The 27,694-nt window shown below is 38.2% G+C and overlaps 1 protein-coding gene across 1 annotated transcript; it reads right to left on the reverse strand.

The window, feature by feature from the left end:
* Positions 1–266: 266 nt before the first annotated feature.
* On the reverse strand, positions 267–27,238 carry swap70b (switching B cell complex subunit SWAP70b). Its single transcript, XM_066684517.1, has 13 exons — positions 27,145–27,238; positions 26,112–26,243; positions 24,640–24,780; positions 20,113–20,286; positions 19,263–19,490; positions 17,414–17,560; positions 16,316–16,424; positions 14,134–14,315; positions 10,013–10,120; positions 7,962–8,128; positions 3,823–4,021; positions 3,406–3,502; positions 267–3,149 (listed from the first exon to the last, which is right to left on the reverse strand). Exons 2-13 carry the CDS (start codon positions 26,205–26,207, stop codon positions 3,031–3,033), a joined length of 1,767 nt encoding a protein of 588 aa, XP_066540614.1. The 5' UTR covers positions 26,208–26,243; positions 27,145–27,238; the 3' UTR covers positions 267–3,030.
* Between the last annotated feature and the right edge of the window lie 456 nt (positions 27,239–27,694).

A 27,694-nucleotide genomic window follows, 5' to 3' on the forward strand; every position in this document is an offset into this window, starting at 1 on the left:
TTATCACATTATAAAATTTTGTAACATTGTCAAGAGTTTTAAAAGTAAAAAATTCTATAAATTATAGAGTGGATAAATATTTTGTTTATTAATTGCATCTTAAAGCTTTTAAAATTTTGATATTAAATATCAGTTGAAATATTCAATACAAGATCAACACAATACAATTTTATTTATATTAGTAGTGTCTTTAGAAACAGAAAAAAAAATAATCAATAGTTAAAATGCTGGTACTTTCTTTTCTTTTTGGGAGGGAGAAAAACACATATGATATGCCGCTGTGTAGTTCTGATGAATTATTTTAACTAAAATCTCTTAATCTGCTGGGGAAATGTTTTGGACACAGTAACAGAGAAAACCAACAATAGCTCAAACATGCACATGTCCATATATGTCCATATTTTAAAATATACAAATATTTTACATGAATTATATACATATACAGAAAGAAAAAAAAGCCGAAAAACTTTGTAATAAACCTAGCGTATACTAACAATGTTTAATGGGGTTTTAGTCGAGAGTTCAGGGACCAAAGGCGGTGTTGAGAGTTCGATGTCGTGTTCCTCCAACCATTCCTGACTGACATTGGGCAATGTCCTGTTGAAAAAAAAATAGCACTGTCCTCGGGAAAGACCTCCTGAAGATATGGGTGCTTATAGTCAGCAAACATGTCCCTGTAGCATTCACAATTCAGGGATTGTGATAGGATGTTAGGGCATACAGAGAGAATGCTCCACAGAACATCACACCAGCTCCAGCATCACCGGCCTGTAGCACTCCAACGTTGTAACCAGAATATTGTGCGGTTTTCGCCAGATACAGACCTGCCCATCAGTGTAACTCGTCACTCCAGATGAGCGTTTTCCATGTGTCCAAGGTCCGCTTACATCTTTCTTTGGCTGTGTGACATTGCCCCCTGGTATAAGGGACTGGGAGTGTTTGTTTGTGTGTGATTCCAGATAGGCCGCAGACTTCCACAACCCTGACTGTGATGGATGTATGAATGAATGATAACGTGGTTGCGGCATAAAGATACTTTTGTGCTTTTGTCGTCCCCCTGTGGTGAAAAGTAAAACTGCTCTTCAAATAGCCAATATTACTTTAAATACACTTGGTTTTAATCAACTGTTCCCTTTTGCCACACTCTTTTCTTTTTAGTTCTGTGTACACATTTTACACTAGATAATGTCTTAAATGAGAATTTAGGTGAAAGACAATTTACATAGTTTTCCATTTTTAAATTTGTATGTGATGCCACTCCTCACATTCCAAACTTCAAAAGGATCTGTCAACATGCATGTGACAGGAGTTGCCCATGAATAGTTTTTATTATCATTGATTATTATTATATCTCTCTGAGAAGGAAACACAGCAGAACTTAAAGTTCTTTAATTCATTATCTGTAACCGCTTATCCAGTTCAGGGTCGCGGTGGGTCCAGAGCCTACCTGGAATCATTGGGCACAAGGTGGGAATACACCCTGGAGGGGGCACCAGTCCTTCACAGGGCAACACAGACACACACACCCACACCCACACCTACGGACACTTGAGTCACCAATCCACCTACCAACGTGTGTTTTTGGACTGTGGGAGGAAACCGGAGCACCCGGAGGAAACCCGCGCAGACACAGGGAGAACACACCAACTCCTCACTGACAGTCACCCTGAGCGGGAATCAAACCCACAACCTCCAGGTCCCCTGGAGCTGTGTGACTGCGACACTACCTGCTGCGCCACCATTCTTAAATATTTTTGAACTGCTTTAATGTGAGTAGAAGACAAAGTGGAATTACAAATCACTGATTTCTGTTTTCCATGTTTGTATATTTATTTACAGAACTACAATATGTGACTACACAACTGTAGTACCAGCATAATTGGTTGAAATGCAAAAAAAAAAAAAAATCAATATAAGAAACTGTTAGAAACCGTGGGAATGCTTTTTCCATAAAATAGGGTTAGTGTAAATGTATTTAATGACCTGACAAACACTTTAATTGTGAGTAGTAATTTCAAAGGACTAATGATACATTTGTCTTTAGATTAGACTACTCCGTCTATCTTTAATTAAAACTAATGACTGTTAAAATTGAGCTTTCCAGGATCAGTGTCATTAACCACAGTTAGACACCCCGTGTTTAATCACAGGAGATAAAATAAATATCAAAAGCAAAAAACAAACAAACAATTTTAGGTTATTTCTTTAAGGATATATAAATAAGTATACATAAAAACATTGATCTGTAGTTGTATTGAATCTTCATTAACAATCATTATCTCAGATCTGTTAGTTTTATGCAAACAGGCTCCATCTTGTTCAAGTCTGAAACATCTCGAAAATGTTGATATTTGTAAAAGGAACATTTTATCAAAACCTAATTGTAACAAATGAATTGTGCAGCTGTAATTCATGAAAAAGACTGACGTCTCATTTGTGTCTTTTATGAGTTCAGTCATAAATGTTATTCCCGAATAAGAAAAGAAAAAATGCTACATAGAATGATCGAGTATTTCATTCCCTACTTTATGTAATACTTGCTGTAATTCAAATGTATTGAAGGTTTCTGGAGGTTTCATTAATAAACTAAAGGTCACAAGAAAGTTAAAGTTAGTTATTAAAAGTGTTTTATTTAATGTTACTTGGTCAACTTGTGTTTTTGTTCCCATATTTAAACTGAACACACAAAGAGAGTTTATTTAAATATTGTGATTTCTGTGGGAAGTCTGTTATCACTTTGGCAAAAAGTACATCTAATTCAACATATTCATACAGAGAGTGACACTTCAAAATAAAATCATATGTATAAAACCCACTACCACTAAAGTGGTATAATGCCCTGGAATGTTTCAGTAGGAGTGGAATGAGCATGAGGTTAGACTCTACTACACAGGCAAATAGTCTCACAGGTCCCTTTGAGAGGAATCAGACACAGAGCCCACAAGGCAGTGACTCCACTTCAGTAGTGGTTCTATGTACAGAAACATTGGGACAGAACTGCGTTAGCATTGAGAGAACACTGCTGGAGTCTCACTGGGTCTGAGTGGGTCTGCTTTTCCTCTCCTGCCAGTCTTTTTCTCTCAGACTCAACTCTGTCTCAGTAAAGGCAGCAGGGCCCCAGTTTGTGATCTTCTGTGGGCCTTTTGAGCCTGAACACACACACACACACACACGCACGAAAAAGACAAGCAATCAGTATTAACATTGGGCAATACCCAAATAAATAAAGATGAGGAATTTAGTCTATGGATAAAGAAGAACATGCAATAATATTGTTTTTTCTGCAACATACGGCAGCCATTCTTATAGCTGCATTTTAAGAACCATGCAGAATAATGCAATTATAATAATTATAATGATGCTTTATATGACTAAGAACATGACTAAGAGTTGTGTGCTGCTTACCAGGCTGTATAAGACGGATTAGCCCCTCATGATGGGCCACTTTATCCTTCCAGCTCTTTGTATTATTGGTGGCATCCTCTAGTTTCTTCATTACTTCCTGTTCAGAAAAGGATGCACATGATTATGGCCCATATATCAAAAAGTTCTCTAACATTTTCAATATACCAGAATTAGATGGAGTTCTAAACAAATCTTGGATGCACTTGACTTGGACTTGTAATAAATCTAGTCTTGCGATGACAGTTGCATGTCATTCATAAAATCCAATTAAGTCTATGTTTAGTCTTAATCTGGGAACTGAATGTGCTACATGAACTTCAATTAACGGCAACTTCAATCAAATTCATTTTGTGTATGTGTGTGTGTGTGAGAGAGAGAGAAAGTGACAATATCCATGTATGCATGCATGTGACTTACCTCATACTGCTCCAGTGCGCCATGCCTCTCTGCCTCCAGGTGTTGCAGCTGCTGCATGGCAGCTTGCAAAGCATCCTCTTTGGCGAGCCGCTCTCTCTCCAGTTCTTCCTTCTCTGCCTGCGTTTGTGATATGGCCTGTTGCTGCCGTAAATGGATCTGCTCCAGCTCTGCGCGCTTTTCTGCCTCCTCTTCTAACAGCCTGTACCAAACCAAAGACAATTCAGCAGGAGGACAGTGTGCTACAGCTTGCAGCTAGTGGCATAACCTAGATCTGTTTTGACTAAAATTATATATATATATATATAAGTTACTTACACTAAACATTAATTACTTATTCACTGTTGAGGACTCAAACAAGTTGATCTATTCATTATATTAATAATTCAATTAACTGAAGTATATAGGGCTTTCAAAATACCTAGTAGAAACTTACATTGAAAATAGTACTTAGAATACGACACACACCACATACAACAGACGGCATATATATATTAATTAGCCTTTTTCAGCGGCAGTTCAGGCATGGATGTTGATGTAGGTAAAAAAAAAAATCAACTAAACTATTCCCCACTTTTCCAGACAGTCCTGTTAATTGTTAATCAAGCCCATGACCTTCCAGTTCCAAGCCTGCCTCTCTATCCTTAAAGGTGACATCCATGATTCTAATAAAAAGAGGAAAAAAAAAACATTTTTGAATATGTTTTGTTTGTTTTGTCAGCATTTGCCAGTTCGGTCAGATATGCTAGGCTTCCTTTCTCTCTGCTCATGAGAGAAAAATGGAAAAGGGCCCTCCAAATGCTGAAAATCATCAAAAGTGTTGATGTATTGTTTTTCCTTTATTAGAATTGTGCCATTTCTCCTGGCATGTGGACTCATTTGGAGATCACACATTCCCTGACCTTACCTCATCTGATAATCTGTTAGACAAACATGGTTAACTTTACGACAGTGCACCAGGAACTCTGATAATGTTTATGGTTTGTTTACAACAGTGATGTGTTACGACAGTTCATCCTGTTCTCAGATCCTGCTTACGATCAATCCATGTGTAAGGTTGCAAAATGGGGTATAAAGATGTGTGACTCTCACAGACCATTAGATCAGTCTGAGGTTCATCCAGAGCGCTCAATAAACAGCATTATATCCAGACTGATCTACTCTCTTCAGTTTGAAACCACCAGAATACAAGTTTACAACAGTGGGTAATAACTGTGTGAAAATAACTGCATGAAATTAAACACAGATCGAATATACTACAAAACTAAATAACTGGAATTACAAATTAGTTTTTGTGGTAATTCAAACGGTGAATAAAAACTTAGAGAAGTTAAACTTCAGCCACTTACAAACAACAGTTATTTTTCTCCTCAAACATAACATTCTACCTTAAAAGACATACATTACCGTTGCCAGTGGGGCGTGGTACAGCCTTAATCACCAGGGAGGACAGTGTGGATTTCTGGTTAAGAGTATGTTAGAGCTATAAAGCTAGCTTGGAAAGGGGTGGGTCTGGGATTCCAGACTTCACTGTTGAGCCTTCCAGAAGTGTCATGGGCTTAATTCATTGAAACCCTGATGAGGGGAGGTGCCTACCTTAAGACCCCTGTAAACAGCTAGTGATGCAGTGGGTGATTTGGGAAGTCATTGTCTGGGCCCAATGAGTAACCATAGTTTGCTGATCGGATAATAACGTCCACATCAACCCTAGTGTAGTATTGTTGTTGCAGGTAGTAAGAGGGTGGGCAGGGCCCTATGTGAAGCTCTAATGGATTGGCATTGGATATTGTACACCTTATTCTATGTATAACTACAATTACTATCTGAAACACACATACTGCATTTAGGAAGAAAAATTTGCCCAAAAAATTAAAGGAGGGGTTTTTGTTTGGCTTTTTTATTTATTTATATATTTTTTTAAACAAAGCTTTTGATTTGATATTGTGTGCCAGCACAATGACTTTAAACACAAATGTCTAAATAACTACAGAGTCCACAGTATGTGTAAAATTTCACAGCAATAGAATGAGACTTGGTGAGAGTGTGTTTTAAAGTGCTGATTTGTTAACAGGTCAGCACAATGGCAGGAAGACTGCAGGCCTGTGTGAGGTCAGACAGGGAACAGGAACAGCATACTAAAACCAGCAAATCACAGCATCTCACATCCTTTAACATTGCTCTGTCTCTGTCACTTCTCCCTCCATCAAATATCTCAGAGCTGTCTGTCATTCACACAGTGCTTTTGTCTTTAGACAGTCTTTCTGCAAACTTCCAGAAAGGCCAGCTGAGATGCAGGCTTTAGAAGTGTTTGCTAATAAGGTTACACAAAATTCTTATGTGTTGAGTTAAACAAGTTAAACAATATCTTTAAAGGTAACTTAAGCACAATTATTATGCAAAGAAATGATACTGGTGTCAGTGTCAACAGGGGAAGTGGCTTGAGTGGAAGTACTCATGCATTTTAAAAAGTTTGCAGTCCTATCTACTGCAGCTGTGGCAACACTGAGCACTTCAGTGAATGTCATAAAATATAGATCCAAAATCTCGGAGACCAAAAGCCGTGGGGGCCTTGTATCCAGTGACATTCACTGGCCATGTGTTACCCAGTGGCATTTGTGATCCTAGAGTCCACAATAAAGCATCCCTGTAAGGTCCTTGAGGCTGCAGGGCATCTAGGGTCTCATTTTAGAGTTTAAACTGCCACTCACTGGCACCCTCTATGCAGACTTGCAGCCAGTGACCGTAGAAAACATGGACAGCACAATGTCTGTCCTACAGTGTACATTTAAGAACATCCTCAGACCTCAGCATCAGTACTCAGGCATTGAACAGAATGGCATCATTCCTCATACTCAATGATAAACCATTTTCATATCTCAGATCATGTGAAACTGAACATCAGGCTTCAGACCAAATGGCTTCAGCCCAAATGGCCTCAGACCAAACTTCCTCAGAAAAAAAGGCTTTAGATCAAACCCCCTCAGAAAAAAGGCATCTGTAAAATGGCCTCAGACCAAATTCATGTGCTTGAAACTTTTTGTTATGTGTTTATGAAGCCCTAGTGACTGTAAATGAGTGAACAGGCAAACTGGCTCAGCCTGGTATGCTAGGCTTTCTTTCTCTTTTCTCTCTGCTCATGGCAGAGGCATCTGGATTATTTTTGTGCAGAGAGAACTCCAAACGTTGATGAACCTAAATGAGGGTATTGCTTATGACTGCTCCATAGGTGGGTAATATTGACTTGCTTTTGTTGTTTTGGATCACTTAAGGTGGAAATGTCATTTTGTTTCTCCTCAAACACAATGTTCCATCTTAAAAGACACTTAGCCTCAGAATGTAAACAAACGGAGAGTACTGTGATTGGCTACAATTGTAGACGTTCCATTTAAAAGGGAGAACATGACTAGGTTTCCACTTCTATTCCTTCGCTACCAAACTACATTTTCATTTTATTTTTATTGCCCATTTAAAGAATTTCTGAACACATTTTTCTGAACTGAATGGTGAATTAAGCCAATCTTCAGGCTCCAATGTAAGTGACTATTGTCAAAGTGTACGTACTTATGTAGTCCTGTGGTAAAATTCAAAATGTCAATATTTTTAGTGTAAGACAAATTTTAAATAGCATTTCAAATATTAACAATTCTTTAATGTAGGACCCCAAATTGTAATACCAATTTGCAGTTACATGACACTCTTTAATTTAAAGCTTTTAAAGTTTTGGTCCTAGATTAACAATATTGACATTTTACAGTTCAGCACAGGACTTATACAATACCTATATTCCTTGAGATTCCTTGAGTGAGGATGCATCAGGATGGCCTCAGACAGCTTTGTTTACATGTATGTGACAACCAGTGAGTAAGATATTCAGAAATTCATATTATTTAATAACTTAAACGCTGAGTTGCACTGTACTGGTAATCTGCACTGAGGCAAATTAGCTCCTTTCAAAAAAGAGAATGACCAATATATTTTGTGTGGCGCCTGCAGAGATTGCATGCAAAACCAGCTCCATCAAGGTCTCGTCCTACAGGAAGTTTTTGACGTCACCAAAGTTTGAATTTTGTCGAGGGCATTAGGATTAAGGCACCATTTTTAGGTGCACTTTTGTTATATATAATATGCATGTGTGAGTGTACCTGGCCTGCAATTTGCGCACAGTTTCTTCATCCTGCCTTGCCTGCCTCTCATCCTCCAGTGCCTCTTCCAGGCGACGGTACATATCCTCTAACTCCTGCACTCGCTGAAAGTACTGCTCCAGTTCACTGGACTTCTGTGCCACCTGCTCCTCCATCTGCAGCCGCACCTGAGACACACACACACACATATTTTACAACAAGGCAAGCTTATTAAGTATCATTGTTAATTTTGGCAGTTGATTTTGGTTTAGTTTTAGTGTTAGTCTTTAGACTACAACGTGTATTAGTTTTAGTAATATGTTTGCGACTTAATTATTGTTAGTTTTAATTGATGAAAATGACATTTTGTGTAGTTATTAGTAGTCAACAACATTTAAAAATATTTAGCATAATTTATTCATTAATTCATTATCTGTAACCGCTTATCCAGTTCAGGGTCGCGGTGGGTCCAGAGCCTACCTGGAATCATTGGGCGCAAGGCAGGGATACACCCTGGAGGGGGCGCCAGTCCTTCACAGGGCAACACAGACCCACACACATTCACTCTCACACTCACACCTACGGACACTTTTGAGTCGCCAATCCACGTACCAACGTGTGTTTTTGGAGCGTGGGAGGAAACCGGAGCACCCGGAGGAAACCCACGCGGACACGGGGAGAACACTACCTGCTGCGCCACCATGCTTAAAAGTGATGTTAAATTTAGAAACACGTTAAACCTAGATTGAGCAGATTTACCAATGTTTGAAATCTATGACTCATTGGCCAATTGTTGATAAGAGGGATACTCAGATTTGCTTCTTTGGGAGTTGACTCCACTAAATCCCTTTGACATTATTCCAGTTTCAATGTGAACAGAGATGCTGTTTAGCTGCACTTCTTTGGAACTATATTCTGAAAATAAGTCTGGACCTTTCAAAGCAGTATCTGCTCCATGTCTCAGGGCTGTGATAAAGAAAGAGGTTCTTTACTTTTTAATATAGAAAGTGGAGTCAAGCCATTTTAGAGCAAAATCTCCTCACACTCCTAAAGGAAAATCCTCTTTCCTCATGATAGTCATGTGACACACTGGCAGATACTGTGGTGTCTTCTTTTTGCTGTGTGTACAACTATTCCAGTGTGGTTCCAGAGCCTTATGAATAGGACGAGCAGCCGAAAAGGTGAAAGTAAATGTGCCTTGTCACCTTGACAACACTGGCAAAAAAAACAAAGTCTTTTGCTTTTTTTTTTCTTTGCCGTTTTATGTTTTCAGGTCAGAAATTGGATAATGGGTTATTTATCAGCCTTTCACTATATTGTTAATGAATATTTTTATTACAATTGTTAATGAAATTTATATTTCAGTAACTAAGGGTTTAATAACATGATTGTATGATAAAGTTGACTGCAAAGAAATAGAGTTTTCATTGAACGTTATCTCAGTATTTCAGTGACACCCTTACTAATTTTGTATATCAATATCAGGAACAAATAGGTGTCAATGCCAGTAATGCCGTCATTTGAGAGATATATCAAAGTAAACCAATATAGACATTGCAAAACATATTAGGAATGTTAAAATTAGGATTTACCCAGCACAGACGTCACAAATCTCATACTATTATTTCCAGAGTTAATGAAGTGGAACACAAAGACAAAAATTTGTCACTGTCTGATTAAATATGGACTGCACTATGTGTGTGTATCAGATTATAACAAGTTTCTGTGCTTCCACTTTCAAAGAATAACTGCAGAAAACAGAATTTATACTAAAGTGAACTTCCTAAAAGTCTACAATCACACCAGGCTTAAGTCACCAAACAGCCCATTGGTGCAAGTCCCTGAATGAGGATATGATGTCATTTAAAGAATTGGTTTGGTATTATTACCACTGACTAAGGCTGGTCTTAGACGAAGGAATATTTTTAACAGGGAAGTTCCACTGCCACGATACTTGGCAGAAAGTATAAAGAAAAAGATTGAATAAAATGATGGAGCAACATATAATTTTTTGGGGCACTGTTTTCAAACACTTAACCACACTCAACAACAGTGTAAGAACAATGGAATACCATTTTCTCTTTCTCCATTTCGGCTCTGTAAATGTGCTCCAGTTCGTTCTGGGTTTGCAGACGTCTGCGCTCTTCCTCTGCTGCATTAGCTGCTGCCTCCTCCAGTTTCTGGCCAGTGACAGGGACATAATGGCAATTATATTTAACTGTGCACGGCAAGAGATTTCAATTTCTGTAAAGTATGTGTAGAAAATAAGATATTAGTGTATCTCACACTGTATTAAAAACACAGTTTGTAAGGCTATGTGAAATAATACATTTTTCATGACAAGACATAAGCCTATATAACCATCTGTAAAGGCTTAATTCAACAAGCAGCAGCTGTCAATCTTTGATAGGGTGAAATTAACTGCTAATAAAATTTGTTATCCAATTGGTTGTGTTAGCCTTGTTGTTGAAGTCATATTTAAAAGATCTTTGGCTATTTTGTGTTTTTTGGATTGTTCCATCTTCAATGCCGTAATTCAGTGTACAACAAAATATAAGTATTTTAAATAGATATGCATTACTGATTAGTTCCATTGCATAAATACACTACAGACTGTCAAGCTCAAGGAAACTATCTTTAAGAGTGCTGGCAATTAAAGAAGGTATTTGTCCAGGTTGGTCCTCAAAGATGATCACAAGACCTTTACTAAATGCAAAGGACAGCAGTGAAGGTCATTACAAGCAAGCAGAGGAAAAGCAGGACAGTAATAAAACAGCATGCAAAAGGGAACTTGTTCAGCAGTAAACCCAAACACTGCGGGACTTCTCAGAACATTCAACACACATAAACCTGAAAGAAACATCTCATTTACACAGTCCTTCAAGGTGTACTGACTCTGCATTTTCATAGTTGAAAAAAAAAGGCAAAACCACATTCACATAGCCACAAGCAACTTCTCAACTGTATCTATACCCCATGTGCATAAATAGACAACAGCTTTTATATTGTGAAATTTAAGAAAAATCCACATAGCACAGTGAAAATTGTTAATCGGTTTTCATACAAGCAACCTGTACATTTCTTCTCCAATTTTAAATTATAAACAAAGTTGGGGTTAATAAGTGCAGATGATTGTTATATGCTGACATTGTATTTGTAACAGTCACAAAAACATGGGTAAATTTATGTAAAATGCTATTTATTTAACACAACTGTATGTTGTCTGAAGCAGTTAAGCTTTCCAAATATATTTATAAAAATGTATGCCTCAAATTAATTATTAGTGGACAATGGCTGTGTTGATTAAAAACAGGCATTTTTTGCAAAATATAAAATGTAACTATATATAATTTACATGCTATCTGTAATACATTTAGATGAAGTTGTGAATAAAATGTCCAAAAAAATTATCTAAATTAGGCATTAGGCACTGCCCCAGTGTTTCTCAATAGCTTGGTGTCATCCTAACAAGTTCATGGGTTGCAGCTGACGTCACAGTACAGAGTAACGACCATATTGGGACACACAATTCAAATTAAAAACTGTCACTACACTTGTAGTCCTCATTTTGACATAAAAAAAAAATAAAAGTATGGATCCCTGACCCATTTATCCATGTCATGTTTGTAAACAGAGTTCTGTTCATCTTTGTCAGTCAGAGGAGCTCGGGCACCCCAAAGTAGCACATTAATCCCTACATAGCGCACATCACAGACAATAAAACTAATAATACAGAAAGTCATTTGATGCTAATTCGACAGAGAAACTTGAATTTCATAGCTCACAAAAAATTATTTTCATCATACAACGCACTTCATGAGTGCACAAACTGTACTCTACAGAGGGTTTAGGGAGACATGGAAACCTCTTTCACTGACCTCTCACACATTCAGACAAGGAAATTTACTTTATTAAACTGTAAGCCAACCCAGAGGAATAACATAGGTAGACCATTGCCATAAACATCCAAAAATCTGTTTCCACTCTCAGATCAGAGGATCAGATTATTTACCCTGTAAATAGAGGGGAAAATTGAGACAAAAATTTGTGGCTTGTGTCTGTAGTCTCTTACATGCTAAAACAACAACAGTGAAATAAAATGATTACTGAAAGTTGTATATGATCTTTGTATGAATAACTCAATCATACTTGGACAGAAGAGCACAGTTTTTCATTAGATCCTATAACAAAAAGCTAATGTGGCTAACATTTTAAATTATTTTTTATGTTTTTCCTCTTCATTATGATACACCCGACTGAGTCTACATAAAAACCCTACAAGTGTTTTAAAGATGAAAGACTTTCAAGCTGAGTATATCAGTACATTGCAGTTTCATAAGAAAAAAAATGACAAGAAAACATACTTAATCGAAAACAACAGTGAAATCAAACACTGAAAATGTCAAATGAAGGCATGGTGTTTTGCAAGGCAGCATGAGTGAGTGACACTTCTAAATATAGCAACACCATAATCACAGAGTCCCCTCTCTTTACTACATCAGCTGACTCTGCAGTCAGAAAGCAAAACAACATGAGCATGCATAGCTACAATTAGCTCATCTTTACTGAGAATATGGCTTCAGTCTTAATGTGACTGTAAGCACTTTCTCACTTTGCATTCTGTGAGAGATTTGGCAGCGTGAAATGTCTCAGGTGGTGGAGCAGAGACATAGGGCAGGTATTGTGTCTCTGTCTGAGCGCTGCAGGGCTGGATCCAGTGAAGCTAGCTATCTCCTGGTGCACTTATTGTATTGCTGTGTGTAAGGCCTATGTGGGGTAGGCAGTGACTCAACAATATCAGATTGTTCTCATTCACACTCTGGCTCAGACACACTGAAGTCACACAAAGAGAACTTGTACTCATAATAAGTCCAATGATTGTTACCACTTCACACTGTCTGCTCAGTAGCACAGTGTTACTCCATTGTGAAATATTGTATAATGTAAGTTACTTGCACTACACAGACCTGCATGTTACAGATTAATGAAAAGTTTCCTTATGACCATCAGTAGATTTAAGCTGACCTCACCAAGGCCAAAGATAAAAACTGAATATCAAACTGAGGCCCACTGATTACAAATTTTAGAATTATTTAACCTTATAAACTAGTTATTTCTTACTACCAGTGGGAGATCAGCTTTACTATTCGATTGTACTCAGGTTTAATTACATGAAAACAGTCTGACATTTTTGTGTCAAGCAATGGTAAAAATATGGCTGTAATTTGAATTGTATTATAACAAAACTGTATGCATAACAATTACTTTTCCACACATTTAATTCATAAATGATAAAATACCTACTTGGCTACATGACTGTTGTACAGACTAATGGTGCATTTTCACATTTTCAAAAAACAAAATAAAAGTGAATTTGATGCCCTAAGCCACTAGCTCATTGTACTACAATATTTCCATGAATTATGCAATCACAATAATGAGAGCAGACTGAAAACACAGGATAAGTAAATTTGAGAGAGCAAGCAAAAACATGCCCAACCCCCTTTCACCCCACCCCCATCACAGAATCAAATGACCTCTCTCCAGAAATGCTGAAACACACAGTGGGCCTAATCTGATTTAAACTGTCAAACAGCTAATTAGCGAAAACTTCTGCTCAAGAGTATCTTGTGAGATAATTATAAATGAACGAAGAGGGAACTAACAGAAGAAACTTTTAGATTATCAAATGCCTATGATACAGAAGCACTGAGAGTTCCTGTGGAAATACACATTTGTGAATGGTCAATGTGGTCACAGTCTTTGTTCCTGTTTTACTTTTTATATATATATATTTAGATTGAGTGTGTATATGCTGGTATTTTTACTGGTCATATGATAATAACTTTCTATACTTTTGCTAATTGTCTTGTATCACATTCAGTAAACTTCTACTTTAAATCACAACTTTTGGACAGACAGGACAAAAAGTAAGGCTACGGTTTAATATAAAACCTGCTTAAAGCTAAAAAGTAATGGTCAGAAAAGGGTAGACAGAATTATATATGAGTGCAGGGAAGGCAGGTCAAACTCCACTCTAGGAGAGCTGTGACATCTTGCTCAGATTCAAATAATTTTAGTATATTTGGAGTCATGAAAAGACATGATGCTGGACAAAAAGGATTAATGAAATAATCCTGATTTAAGGGCTGAGAATAATAGACAATTCCTGTACTGTAAGGAGCTTACAGACCTTCCTCATAGCCTCCAGCTCTCTCTGCTTGTTTTCATTGGCTGTCTGCAGCTCTCTCATCCTGAGTTCCAGCTGCTCCTGCTCTGCCTGTTGCTTCTGTCGCAACTCTCGCCGCTTCTGCCTTGCCTCGTGGTGTGGAGCCGGCCGCCCCACCTTCAGCAGAGAGATACATGTCTGAATAGCTGAGAGGCAGAGAAAGTAAAAGGAGGCATGTGAGATGAACACTGGACAATAAAGAAATCTCCCAGACATTAAACAAACCATTTAACCTTTAAACCCAAAGGCAGCTTCTGACAAACCTCAGGGGGGCAATGGTTGACATTTTGTTCATAGGAAATTTTAAGAGCTAGCCATCAGGACAACCAGAAACCACTAGATTCATAAAGCTTTCTCTTTATCTACATACTGTACAGTATTTGTGGATCGGTATATCCAGAAGTTCATTAGAAATAACTTCTTTAATAACGAAATAAATCACTTTGCCTTCAGTGACTGAACAATCAACTATGGTCATATACAAATACATTATCATTATTCATCTTTTAATATTTTGATGAGAGATCAGCTTTATCATTGTTCATTCATTGGCTGTAACCACTTATCCAATTCACGGTCACGGTGGGTCCTGAGCCTACCCGGATTCACTCATATAAAAATCTATATATTTCCAATATTCAGATAACATTTTATTTTAGGTGCAGGAGATCCTGAATAAAGAGTATTGTGAAGTGTACAGTAGCCACACTGACCAGAATGTTAGCTGCTCCCTTTATGTGGCTCTGGTTATCCATACAGGGTTGTGCTCAAAATTCACCAGTGCTCTATTCACTATATACTTCACTACATTGTGAGCAATGTATTTTTTGTAAATGTAATTTTGGAACACGTCTCACTTTGTGTATGGCTAAAGCATGTAGGGGCGAGCCCTCCCAGAACCTATAGAGAATGAACTGAGAGTCAATGAGAGGAGTCAAGATGATAACTCACCATCTTAAATCTCCCAAACAAAACCTAAAGCTGATTGGACTGTGATACTCAGAGGACGGACAATACTGTGGCACAATGAGAGAAAAAAAAAATCCTGCCTTTGCCTTATGCCAGTGTGTTGCCATATTGCCCTAATGAACGAACTGCTCATGCCTAAATATATATTTAATATGATGACTCATGAATAAACTGTTACTAAAATGTTTAAACAGCTTTACACTATGATGACACATCTGCATCACCCTACAATATAATTGTTGGGATGCTAACAGGAGCTCTGATGTAAACCTGAGTGAATATGTGAATGAGTTACAAGCCAGTTCAATAATAAACCCCTTAAATAAGCACATAGGTTTTAGAGCTTTATATTTATTTAAATTTCATTAATTTATTCAGTAATTATCTGTAATAGCTTATCCAGTTCAGGGTCTTTGTGGTTCCGGAGCCTACCCAGAATTATTGGGCAGGAACACACTCTGCAGCGGGCACCAGTCCTTCACAGGGCGACACACACATATTCAAACCTACGGACACATCTGAGTCACCAATCCACCTGTGTGTTTTTGGAATGTGGGAGGAAACCCACGTGGACACAAGAAGAACCCAAAAAACTACTCACAGTCAGTCACCCTAAGCAGGACTTGAACCCACAACCTCCAGGAGCTGTGACAATACCTGCTGCGCCACCGTGCCACCCCTATTTAAAGTTCAATACTTATTCATTCATTCATTCGTCTGAAACCGCTCATCCAATTCAGGGCCGCGGTGGGCCCGGAACTTACCCAGACTCACTGGGCGCAAGGCGAGAACACACCCTGGAGGGGGAGCCTTGTGTCCAATGATTCCATGTAGGCTCTAGACCCACCGCGACCCTGAATTGGATAAGCGGTTACAGATAATGTATGAATGAATTAACTCTTATCGTGTGTTTATGTGTTCTTGTATTAAAAATGTTCTTGAGTATCCTGAGAAGCACTAATAAATAAAGTTTGGAGTCTGGAGATTCTACAGGCCTTCAACAGCTTCACTTCCTGCATCCATGTACCAACTCCATGTGCAATAGATAATTGGAAAAAAATAATCATGCATTTACATGTTAAAGAAAGTAACTATAACTTAATAGATTTTAAAGTATCAGTGTCATTACTGAATATAAGTATATGCATCATCAAAGTGAATCAAGACATATTCCTACCTTGAATCCATTCCTGTTTCTTCTTTTTGTCTGAAGCGCTGATTTCAAAGCTTTTGTCTGAGCACTTGACAAAGAATAGGCATTTTTTGCCTTCCTTATCTGGTAATGACTGTGAAAGGGAGGGTGGATTAGTCAGCACAGTGTCAAGGCAAAAAAGGAAGGATATTGATTTAATAACAATGATTGTGTAATACAGGAATATCTCAGACTGTAACACTCCACCCACTTGCCTTTCAGCTTAAAACACTGTAGTTTCACTTTTTTGGATAGTCCCTGTATGTAAGTTGTGCATTAACAAGGACACATTAGACGTTTCCCAATTCCTAGTTAACGGCCTTATTGCTAAAAAGGCAGCTGACGAAACTGTCAATGTTCCAACTGACATTCAGTCTCATAAGAGAAGTTACTAAGGTGCTCCAACTAGACAGCAATGATGTCACTACTTGCTTTACTAATTTCACTGTCATTACTCACTGATCTTGAACAGTTTAGGGGAAAACAGCAGTAAACAATTCCACCCATCTTAAAAAAATAACAGCCGTATCCACTAAAGGATCATCCAAAGCTCTCTTACATTACAATAAAAGTATCCTAGTAGGCCACATAGGATTGAGACAGCCTACTTGTCTGGAGTGCAGTATGAACTATAAAACTTTCTAGGCAGACAGCTCACTAGGCGCTTGACCTAAGGAACTGAACTGAGTTTTCGAGCCAAACTGTAAAAGCACAAGTACTGAGGGCTGTGGACCAGGAGCTCCATGTCTGTGTCCATGTCCCTGCCAGATGTGCTTTGTGCTTCATTCCCAGCTCCCACTGACTTTATGTCAACTTTATTTTTATTCAGTAATAAATCCACTTGTTCTGATGTTGTCCCAATTTAATATTCAAGAAAGAATGTTTAAACACTCAGGCTGTGGAGACCTGTGTGTGCATGTTGGCTGCCACACAGAGGCATAGTGTGTGTTTTTAATACACTTTAGTTTGAGATTACATAAAACTGTGCATACTGTGCTGTGATTTAAAAAACACTCTCTATTACACCTCTGCTTGAAATCCATATTTAAGATGTCATACAGATTGATTTTAGAATTATCTTGCCTCAACACAGCAGTTCCCATCTAGGAAGATATCTCCTTTTTTCTCAGCCAGGTCTTCACTCACATAGTACGAAATGCAACTGGGCCGGAGAAGAAACCACCGCTCAGTCCAGTTCTTACGTTTGTGACCTTTTTTCAACATATAACCCTGAAAGACAAAGAACAAGAAGGACTTTTGTCATCCTATGTCAACATCCTATGTAATATCAACAGTGAGTGGAAAAAATGCCCTTCGAGGGACTTGGTGCAATACACATATAATGCACCACACAGCAAAGTGCAGAAAGACAATGCAGTGCAATGTACATTACAGAGAATTGCCAAGCACAATACTGGAAACATCACACTGCAAATGTCCTGCAAATAAATAACCACTTAATGGATATTTTATAACAGGAAAATAATAAATTAAGTGCATCTAATAGAAGAAATTTTCAAATTCATTCCTGGTTCTGAATTTGTCTTCTCATCATCCAGGTAAGCTCTTTAGTCATTATCAGACCCCATCAGTCCATAAACTTATTCAAATTTGTAGATGTCCAGTGTTGGTTTCTCATGCAAATATTTTTTTCCCCTGGACAGAAACATTTTTCTACTGTGGACCTGAATAAACATGAAAAGTACTCTTTATCTTATGGTCTTGCACAGTAGTTAAGACACCCTTTCTGTCTCTTCTAATAAATCACTGACCTGACAGAACCGTTCAATTACTTATTTTTCAGTGTATTATGTATTGTCTCTCTTTCAGGAATATATTCTTGCAATGTATAAATAAATAAATAAACCCCCTAACTTGACTGGAAATTACGTAAACAAAATTGTGGTCAAGGACAATACTGTTTATATCTCACAAAACAAGTTCTTACATTCTTTTTCTGACCAGAACTGGTAGCAAATTAAATGGCTAAATTTGTTGCTGCCAGTACGTTTCTCAACAATGCTTCATGTCAAAACAAACCTCTCAGAATTTCCTTCTGAATTCCTCTTTAAAGTCTCTAGTGGAAGTGCATACATTGGATAATATACACTTAGTTAACTGGGCGTGGAGGAGAGCACATGTACATGTAAAAATAGAATTCAAAGCTATTTATAGCTTCTAGTTTGAAAGTGACAGACATTTATATGGTAAAGGACATGGAATAAATTTCATGCACAGTAACTGATTTCCTGTTAGTATTCTCTGCCTGTGGTAGCACATCTGGCCTTGGCAATAGTCTCCTCCCCCGCCTCTGTGCATACTGATTCAAACCAAAAACAGTAAACACTACTGCTATCAGAGAGCCCCATTGATGCCACCTGCATTTTGCAAACCACGAGTTAATTCTGGCTGCTACAAACTCACAGATGTCACAGCCACACAACAGACAATGCAGTCTACACAGAGATCAATATGCAGCAAACATCTGCTTAAACAATGTGCTTGTCATACAGTGTGAAAAATGCATTTTGTAGCCCAACCATAACACTACACATATTAGATGACTGATAATTATGAACTCCTTTTTTTGCACATGAGGAACTATTGGATTGAGGCATAGTTAAGAATTACTCATTAAGCAGGCTGTTTCAATCACGAATGTGAAATTTCCCCTTTCCTTTGTGAGCAGCACTAAGATATAACCAGTAGGTCACAGGATTCAAGTACATGTCTGTACACGGGTGGTGCTTGTTGATGGTATATTGATGTAACTGTAAAATGTTTAAAAATCTTAAGTGTAAAAAAAAAAAAAAAACAATGCTCGCTTCTATATTTTGGCTTGTACTGAAGGCTGTTTCTTTTGGGAAATTACAAATTACTTTATTGGGAGACTACAAGCTGCTTTAAAGTAAAGTAAATGAGATATTGGGACCTGTTTCAGTACATCCAGGATAAGCTCCTGGAAGACTTCACTGATGCCCATGGAGAGGGTCTGACGGTCCATGCCTTTGCTGAAGTGGCCCATGCCCACCAGCTCGATCAGCTCCCATGCAGTTAGGCACTGCTGCTTGCTGCATAACTGCACTTTGTAGTCCTCAAATTTCTCCTCGATCCAGCTGCCTCCCATCGCTTCTGTCAGCTTGCGCAAGAAATATTCAATCTGAGAGATAAAGGATGAAGATTAAACATGAGACTGCATCGCTGTATTGAGGACAATTACAACTTTTGGATTTGTAGGTAAACCGTAGGTAAACTGTTATCAGAAGTGCATAGAAATACATAAATATACATTTCTGACAGCAAAAGTAATATGAAACAAGACAACACAGACACAGTAAATTTCAGTAAATATTACAGGAAACAGGTTAGTTCCTTCTTTTACAAAACCGTTAAGCAACACAATAGTGTGACCCATATCATGTTAATATACAGAAGACCCATTTGTTGATAATAATGGGATAGATATTTTCTAGGAGATCATTCAAATATATTTAGATTTTTAAGCATTCACTTTTTATATTTGGATGGGCTGATGTTTTGTTTTTCTGTTTATGAGATGATTTTAATAAATACATATCTTTTTTAACAATTAAACAAAAAGTTATTACACATCATATATGTGGACAAGGAACAAGGACTGCATGCTATATTTTTAAATACTCAATCCTATGACTGAGATATGCCACAACAGATTTTAAACTAGCGAAGTGTTTGTAACTTTAACATTTTCATATAAAAATCCACAATGGAATAAACTGACACTAATTTGTTGTCTGTCTGACCTCCTCTGAGACGATGATCAAGGGGTACCGGTCTTCAGAGAGGAAGTTGAATATGCACCATATTTTAAAGGCATCTTCTTCAGAAATAAGCAGGTGATTTCTGTTTAAGTTTTTTCTGGCACTCAGTGTCCAACACATCCTGTTAAAGTCCACTCGGTCAAAGTTATCCTGGACCTGCACAAAAAAAAAAAAAGCTGCAATTAATTAGCTTAATGAACTAGCATCTGGTTGACTCTGATTCTGACAGATTTATACATCAGAATTAACTGAATGCCCCGCCCCAAACATCTATTATCAATAAATGAAGACTGAAACGACAATGTTGCATGCTTGCTTCTGGCACTGAACTGGCGTTCCCAGGGAAACCTCTGGAATGCTTTGCCAAAAGTCGCTGATAATAGAGCCTTACCCAATGGACCCTCGACAGGGAAACAGTTCAGCATTAAAACCACGCAAATGTTCTCTCAAATGGCCTGTGCTATATTCAGACAATTCACTCAGAAACAGACAGCTGACAAACATTCTTAGTAAGAGGCTTATTCATATTCACAAGACACTGGACCCTAATCAACAAAACCCAAAGAGATTTAGAAACATACAGGTAATCCCATCTGAACAGAAAATCAGCATTTAAAAAACCTGTAGCCAAGAATATTTTACCACAGCCAACTTTATGGCAATCCTTGTAATTATTGATGATGGTTGGCAGTTTGGTTTTAACCAAGCCTTGCACTAAAGTTACTGACACATGTTTGTTTGCCTAGTTCACAGATTCTCAGACCCATTCTTCAGTTACCCCAATCATTAGCCAAGCAAACATTCTCACAAACACCCTGCTGTTCTATCTGTTCATTCCCACTCCAGACACTTCCCTGTGACATTAACTGCAATAAACTGGAATAAACATCCACATATGAGATATCCAAAGTCACATTCAGAAAGCAGGGGGGATGCCTACATTTTTTATTACTATTTCATATATGTACTGTATATATTACATACTTGTGCATGGTCCTGAATTATAAACAACTAAATCTAAAACTAAAATTTTGACCGACTTTAACTTCTGAGTATTTTCAAAGGACATTTTCACCTAAACTCATAAATTTATGAGAAAGCAACCCTATATTTTGACTGGGATAATAATTTACTTTTTGAGTATAATTTCAACTTATTTTCTAACATTAACATTTTAGCTCAAAAAGAGCCCACCAAGATCAGACAAGCCTAGTTTTCCCAGTTTTACCGCTTATCCAGTTCAGGGTCACAGTGGGTCCGGTGCCTACCCGGAATCACACCCTGGAGGGGCGCCAGGGCAACACAAGGCACAACACACCCCCATATGGAAACTTTTGAGTAGTCAAACCACCTACCTACATGTGTTTTTAGACCGTGGGAGGACACCGGAGCACCCTGAGGAAACCCATGCGGACACTGGAAGAACACACCACAGACAGTCACCCAGAACGGGACTCGAACCCACAACCTCCAGTTCCCTAGAGCTATGTGACTGCGACACTACCTGCTGCACCACCATGCCACCCAACAAAGTAAAAAAGATCAAATGGCAAATGATTGATGTACTTAAAAGTCCTAAATAGGAATCCTTTACCTGATTCTTTTGTATTTCCTAAACTGTTCTTTTCCACATTTATTTTAGTCATTGTTTCCTCACATAAAAGATAAGAAGTGTTGTAACTTTAACTATTACCGCCCGCTGCCACCTAAACAAAAAGCACTGAGATTTCTTGAGCGTGTGACACAGAGTGCTAACCATGTTGTCTGGGTTTGTAATGTTCTATAGTAGTAGTAAGATAGATAGTAGATAGTAGATAGTAGATATTTCTCTAACACTGCTGAAATGAAGTATTTGTTACTTCCTTACAACCATTTCACAACAACTGACAGAAACATTTGTAAACATTTAATTTGTCATAAAGACATTTTATAACATGATACTTGTTGTAATAATTTGATATAAATACTTACGTAGTTTTGTGTCTACGTGAAACATTCCTGGGTTTAATGAAACCCTAAATTAAATGTTTATAATTGTGGGGCACTTTTGCTCTCTTGTTTGTTTATGTTCAGAAGCTCTGCATCTTTTAAGGTGGAACGGTATGTTTGAGAGAAACATTGTGTGAATTGTCAAAGAAACTAACTTGTAAAAAGTTAGAGTCAGTTCCACCTTAAGTAATAATTACAGCAAAAATAGGTCAGTATTACCCACCTATGGAGCTTTTCAAAGTTTGGAGGTCTATTTGTTGTCTAAAAACCTCCAGGTGCCTTTTCTCTGCCATGAACAGGAATAGTGAAAGTCTAGCGTACTGGGCAAAGATACTTTCTTTTTTTACCCATTTACTGGGGCTTCATATACAATTTCTTCAGTTCAGTTGCTGAAAAATCTTATGTCAGCAAAGTCTTAGTAGAGCCATAGTACTTTTTATAGTTTATGTGGTTAACAGAGTACTTATCCGTGAGTTAGAATATGTGCAGATAAGCCTTGTGAAATGCTGGCTCAACATAATTCACCAATGCACAACTATCTCCCACAGCTGGGAGAGAGTTTGTTTTGAACGAGTAGCCCTTGTGTACTAATTTTTGTCTCTCTCACTCTCACACACATGCACGCACACCTCCCATTTCGCTCTGAGCACTGCGGGGCCACACAATAGTAGCCTTGTGGAGCCATTGCTGCTGCTGAGACACAGAGAAAACTGGTGATTTGCATTCTGAGGAGCTGAGAGTGAGCAAGATTTATAAACATGCCTTATCACTGCCTCTGGCCTCACACACAAACACACACACACCTCCAAACCTATGCAGTTATGTAAACAAAAGCTCATCATGTAGTGCTACATAATGTAAAAGACAAAATTTTGTTACGTGCATAGGTCTTAATCATTATTCATACTTTAATGGGACAAAAAAGTATCCATAAATACACCTAAATACAAGGAAATATGCTGAAACTTCATGTAACTATGTAGAAACCCTGTATAAACATATCACAATAGTGACGAAGTTGTGATATAAAAAAAAGGACAAATAGGACACATGCACCACAACAACTCTATGAAAAAAAAAAAAAACCCAGGTCTCTGCTTGCAGGTTTTTAAGAGAGACGCTCTATTTTGGTCCTGCGTTTGTGTAGCGGCCCTGCTCTCTTTTGTTCCCTTTCTGACATCATGGCACTTCATTAACAATGCATTCCAGGATTCGAGAGAGAGCCATGGAGGCGGAAGAATGACTCTGTTCCACATTTCACCCAAAAAAAAGAAAGAAAAAGAAAAACAGAAACGGAAGTATACACTGGGTCAACACTGATTAAACCAGGGGGTGCCTCAATTAAAATGACCACAGATTTATTGGAACTTCATGATTCATTTAGCAAAATGAAACCAGAAATAGTCTGTGTATATATAAAGCAACAAAAGTCTTAACGTGTGATAAGCATCTGATATGTTTTGAATAAAAACACAAGTGTTATAATTTCTATTGTCTCTGGAAAAGTGGCCTGGACTTTGATAATAACAAGTGATAATACATAATAATATTGAGTAATAAGGACAAAGACCGTATACGAGTGTGAGAGTGAATGAATAAAATCAAACTACACATCAAGGGACCAGACTTGGCTCTTAATCAAGTGGGTGGGCAAGGAAAAGGGAAAGGCAGGTCTCAAATAGTCGAGAGAGGGTGGGGGACATGGTGCAACACACCATTAGAAATGTGCACTTCAACAAATGTGCAGTAAAATCATGAATCGAATGCTGACTTTGATGACGGTTTTTCCTGGACACTAACATGAGAAAGAAAAAAAAATTATATGTTCATGTGTATTGTGAAATATGCCTCTTCCTTAATCCATTTCCTCTTGCACAAGGATGTAAGAGCCCAAAAATGTCACTTGCAACAACATTCTCCAATATATGCAATCTAACATATTAACATGTGCATTGTGCATTTGCTAGCCAACTGTAGTAAGGGGGAGTGATTCAAATTAACAACACTCTCCTGAAAATTGTTAGCATTTGTGCTGCTGTCTTATAGTACATAACAACTTCCACATATCACACTGCCTTTCAACAGATCTGTCAAAACAGTGATACCACACTGCACCAATATGGTCAAATAAATTACAATATAAGAATATGTGATGTGTTACTTGTTCATATTTCATTGTATTGAGACACACAGTAAATCTGAAGAATTCAAATCTATATTTTGAAAGTGAAGCCTTACTCAAGCACACAGCACTTGGTGAAACCATGGTGAGCTTCTCTGTGCTCTAATCCAAAATCTTTCCTGTTTCCTGTAATGACGGATAAAAGGGCCGAGGCAGTCCCAGCTCCTCTGCTGCCGACACATGCTTTCACTTTTTAGAATGGGGCTTTTGGGAGTGAAGTGTATCAGGCTATCGCTGGGAATGGAGGCAGATTGATGAAGGAGAGTTTGAGTGAATTTTTCTATACAAGTTTGTGCCTTCAAAATCAACAAAATATGCTACACAACCAAACAGCTCACCTTGTCCAGGATGAATCTGTTCAGATAGGGCATGTATCCCTGGGTCGAGACCGGACCCTCGTCATCATCCTTGAAGTGCTCCTCCAGAGCTACTGGATCATGAGGGATCTTCATTACAGTACACAAGTTATGTGAAAGCACCTGAAATGAGATATTCATAGCACTATTTTCAATACAAACCATTCAGTAATTTCAGTTGTGTTGCTTTGTTTTACTTTTACAAGAACTAGCTGAAAGCCCCAGCTTCCCCTTATATATATATATCAAAATTTTATATTGAATGGGCCAATAGATATTCTCCAAAATGACTGGAAATAAATCTTAATGTAACTGATGATAAAAATGAACAATGTGTATTTTTCTCAAAACATACTGTTTTGGAGACCTGAGGTTTTGGATACACACTTTGGTGAATGTATTTTCTAGATTCTGCATGGACATAGAGTAATACTGCTGACCAAAATTTGGAGTCACTTATTTTAATAATATAAAATAAACATGGATGCAAACAAGTATACAATATTCCTGATAGGTTAATATTGGTCTATGCCAGCCTTACACCAAATGACTTATCAAGTGATTTCGTTGATGCAGACTAATCATTAGTGTCAGAATAAAATCAGGAGAGTTTTGCTAGAGTTGTGGCTTGCTCCCGTCATAGTCATTGCTTGGTGTAATGTGGTCAGGACAGCAATCTTAAAATAACAATTATCATCAACATCGTGGTTTGGTATCTCTTGCCCTATATCAGGCATGGCTAATAAAAAAAAACACTGTTAAATATTCTCATATTTTTGGCTTTGGCTCATGCAGCTCACCAATCTTTGCAAAATCGTTGTTGATAATTAAACGTACCGTTAGTTATGCTATAACATGGACTGTTAGTTTAAGTCGGATAAGTCGGGAAGTTTCTACAGTCAAACCGGCAACTGTTGAAGTTTGCAGCAGACGTACGCCCATAAATAGACCCTCGTGTAATACGGCGTCCTGAGCAGAAACCACTCCGCGGTTATTTACAGGAGATGGATTAGTATCTGAGTTTATTCTGAGAACAAACCCACAGAGAACAGCATTAACAGGCCTTTAGATACCCTGAGTGTCGACATGTACCTACCGTTAATTCACTTTCTGAGCGTAGAATGTGTAAAACAAGATACTGAGGTTTATACAGTGAGTTATATTAGTGCACACGTTTTTGGGAATAGCTAAATGTAGTATCTACAATGTGAAAAATCACTTATTTCACCAAGTTTACACTGAGTAACCTTTCACCGTTCACACATGTCCAGAATAGCAAGGTTATACGTTTTTAAAAAGTACAGAAAACCTGCGATATCCTTCGCCTGGGTCGGAGAAACGGAGGTCATTCTGTGGTAGTGTTTCAGTACAAAATAATAATAATAATAATAATAATAATAATAATAATAATAATAATAAAACACAAAAAAAGAATTTAAAAACAATTAAAGCACCTTTAGCTGAGATTTTGACACTTTCCCGCTTTTGTCGACGTCCAGCGCCGTGAAGGCGTGCCATATTGCCTTCAGAAGCTCATCTCTCAACCCCATGTCGAGTAGCACTCGGCAACTCCGCGCGACACAGCACTCAACGGACAGTGTTCAGAGTCAACAGCAACGTTACCCAGAGAGAGAGAGAGAGAGAGAGAGAGAGAGAGAGAGAGAGAGAGAGAGACGGTCACATGACTGAGCATTTAACAGACTCAGCACTGAAGAACCAAGTACTCAGAAGGGACACTCGAGCCGAATGTTTTGCCTTACTTACACAAACCTATATGTCCATAGAAATTTAATAAAGATTAAGTAAGTAAGATGTAAACAAAGTCTCGTTGACTGACTTTTTGCCAGTACTATTTTAGAGTTGTTCACAGTGGTGGGAATAGGAACCATGACGTCAGAGGGTTTCAAACCTGTTTCAAAATCTCCCTTGCTGAAATGTTTTAGAATATGTTGCTCTTGGGAAACACTTTTACTGTTAATTTTGAGTTTTTCAAATAATTATATTATCAAATATATAAAACAGTCAGCCACAAGATTAAAGCCACTGACAGATAAAGTAACTTAGAATGGCACCTGTCAAGACGTGGGATATATTAGTGAAGAGTCAGATCTTGCAGTTTTGGAGGACAAGCGTAGGACGTGACTGACTGTGATATGGGTCAAATTGTGACAGCCAGTTGTCTGGACATGAACTTTGCCAGCAATTTGTGAGACAGTAACTCTCTTCTGGCATCAGGTCCAACAATCTAGCCTTCACTTCCCATGGGCAACACTGAACCATGGGAACCCATCTCCCTGTCGACATATCACCCATCTATTTGTCCTGCCACATCAAAAATTGAATGTTCACTTGCTGCCTAATATGTCCCACCCCTTGACAAGTACTGAGAAGCATCTCCTATTCACTGAATAATGGGATGATTAACTAGAACTAATATTGCGAGCCAGGAGGACTTTAGTGCGTTATCCTGTGTCGGTGTGGGCTTACTCCATGTGCTCTGGTTTCCTCCCACAATATACACTCTCGAGCGCGAGACGTTGTGTGAGTTTGTGCCACCCTGTGAAGGACTGGTGCTCCCTCCAGGGTGTGTCCTGTGATTCTGGGTAGGCTCTGGACCCACTGCGACCCTGAACTGGATGAGCGGTTAGACAATGAATGTACGTCATAAAAGCACTTGAAGGTGTATGGTGTCCCAACACTTGCCCACGTAGTGTGCCATTATTAGATAAACACTATCTTTCACTTCTCTTGTCAGTGGATTTAAGTTTGATGCCTACTGGTATATACACCAAGCAATTATAACATTAAAACCACCTCCTTTTTTTCTATACATTGTTCCTTCTCTCCATAGACCCTACAGGAGCACCTTGTAGCTATAATATTAGACTGTAGCGTTTAAGACTCCAGCAGCACCATTGTGTCTGATCCACTCATACTAGAACAAGCACCACCCTGTCACTGCAGCCCTGAGGATTCACCATTCAGCCGTACATGCTGTGATGGTCCTGAACATTGAAGTACAGAGTGAATTTGGGCA

This window comes from Hoplias malabaricus, chromosome 11, assembly GCF_029633855.1.
Source record: "Hoplias malabaricus isolate fHopMal1 chromosome 11, fHopMal1.hap1, whole genome shotgun sequence".
Classification (NCBI taxonomy): domain Eukaryota; kingdom Metazoa; phylum Chordata; class Actinopteri; order Characiformes; family Erythrinidae; genus Hoplias; species Hoplias malabaricus.

Coding starts and splice junctions, on each gene's coding strand:
- swap70b (XM_066684517.1), bottom strand. CDS start 26,207: ATGGGGTTGAGAGATGAGCTTCTGAAGGCAATATGGCACGCCTTCACG. Junction 8,129..10,012: donor AAATGGAGAAAGAGAAAATG/GTATTCCATTGT, acceptor TGTGTGTCTCAG/GTGCGGCTGCAGATGGAGGA. Junction 4,022..7,961: donor GTGCGCAAATTGCAGGCCAG/GTACACTCACAC, acceptor GGTTTGGTACAG/GCTGTTAGAAGAGGAGGCAG.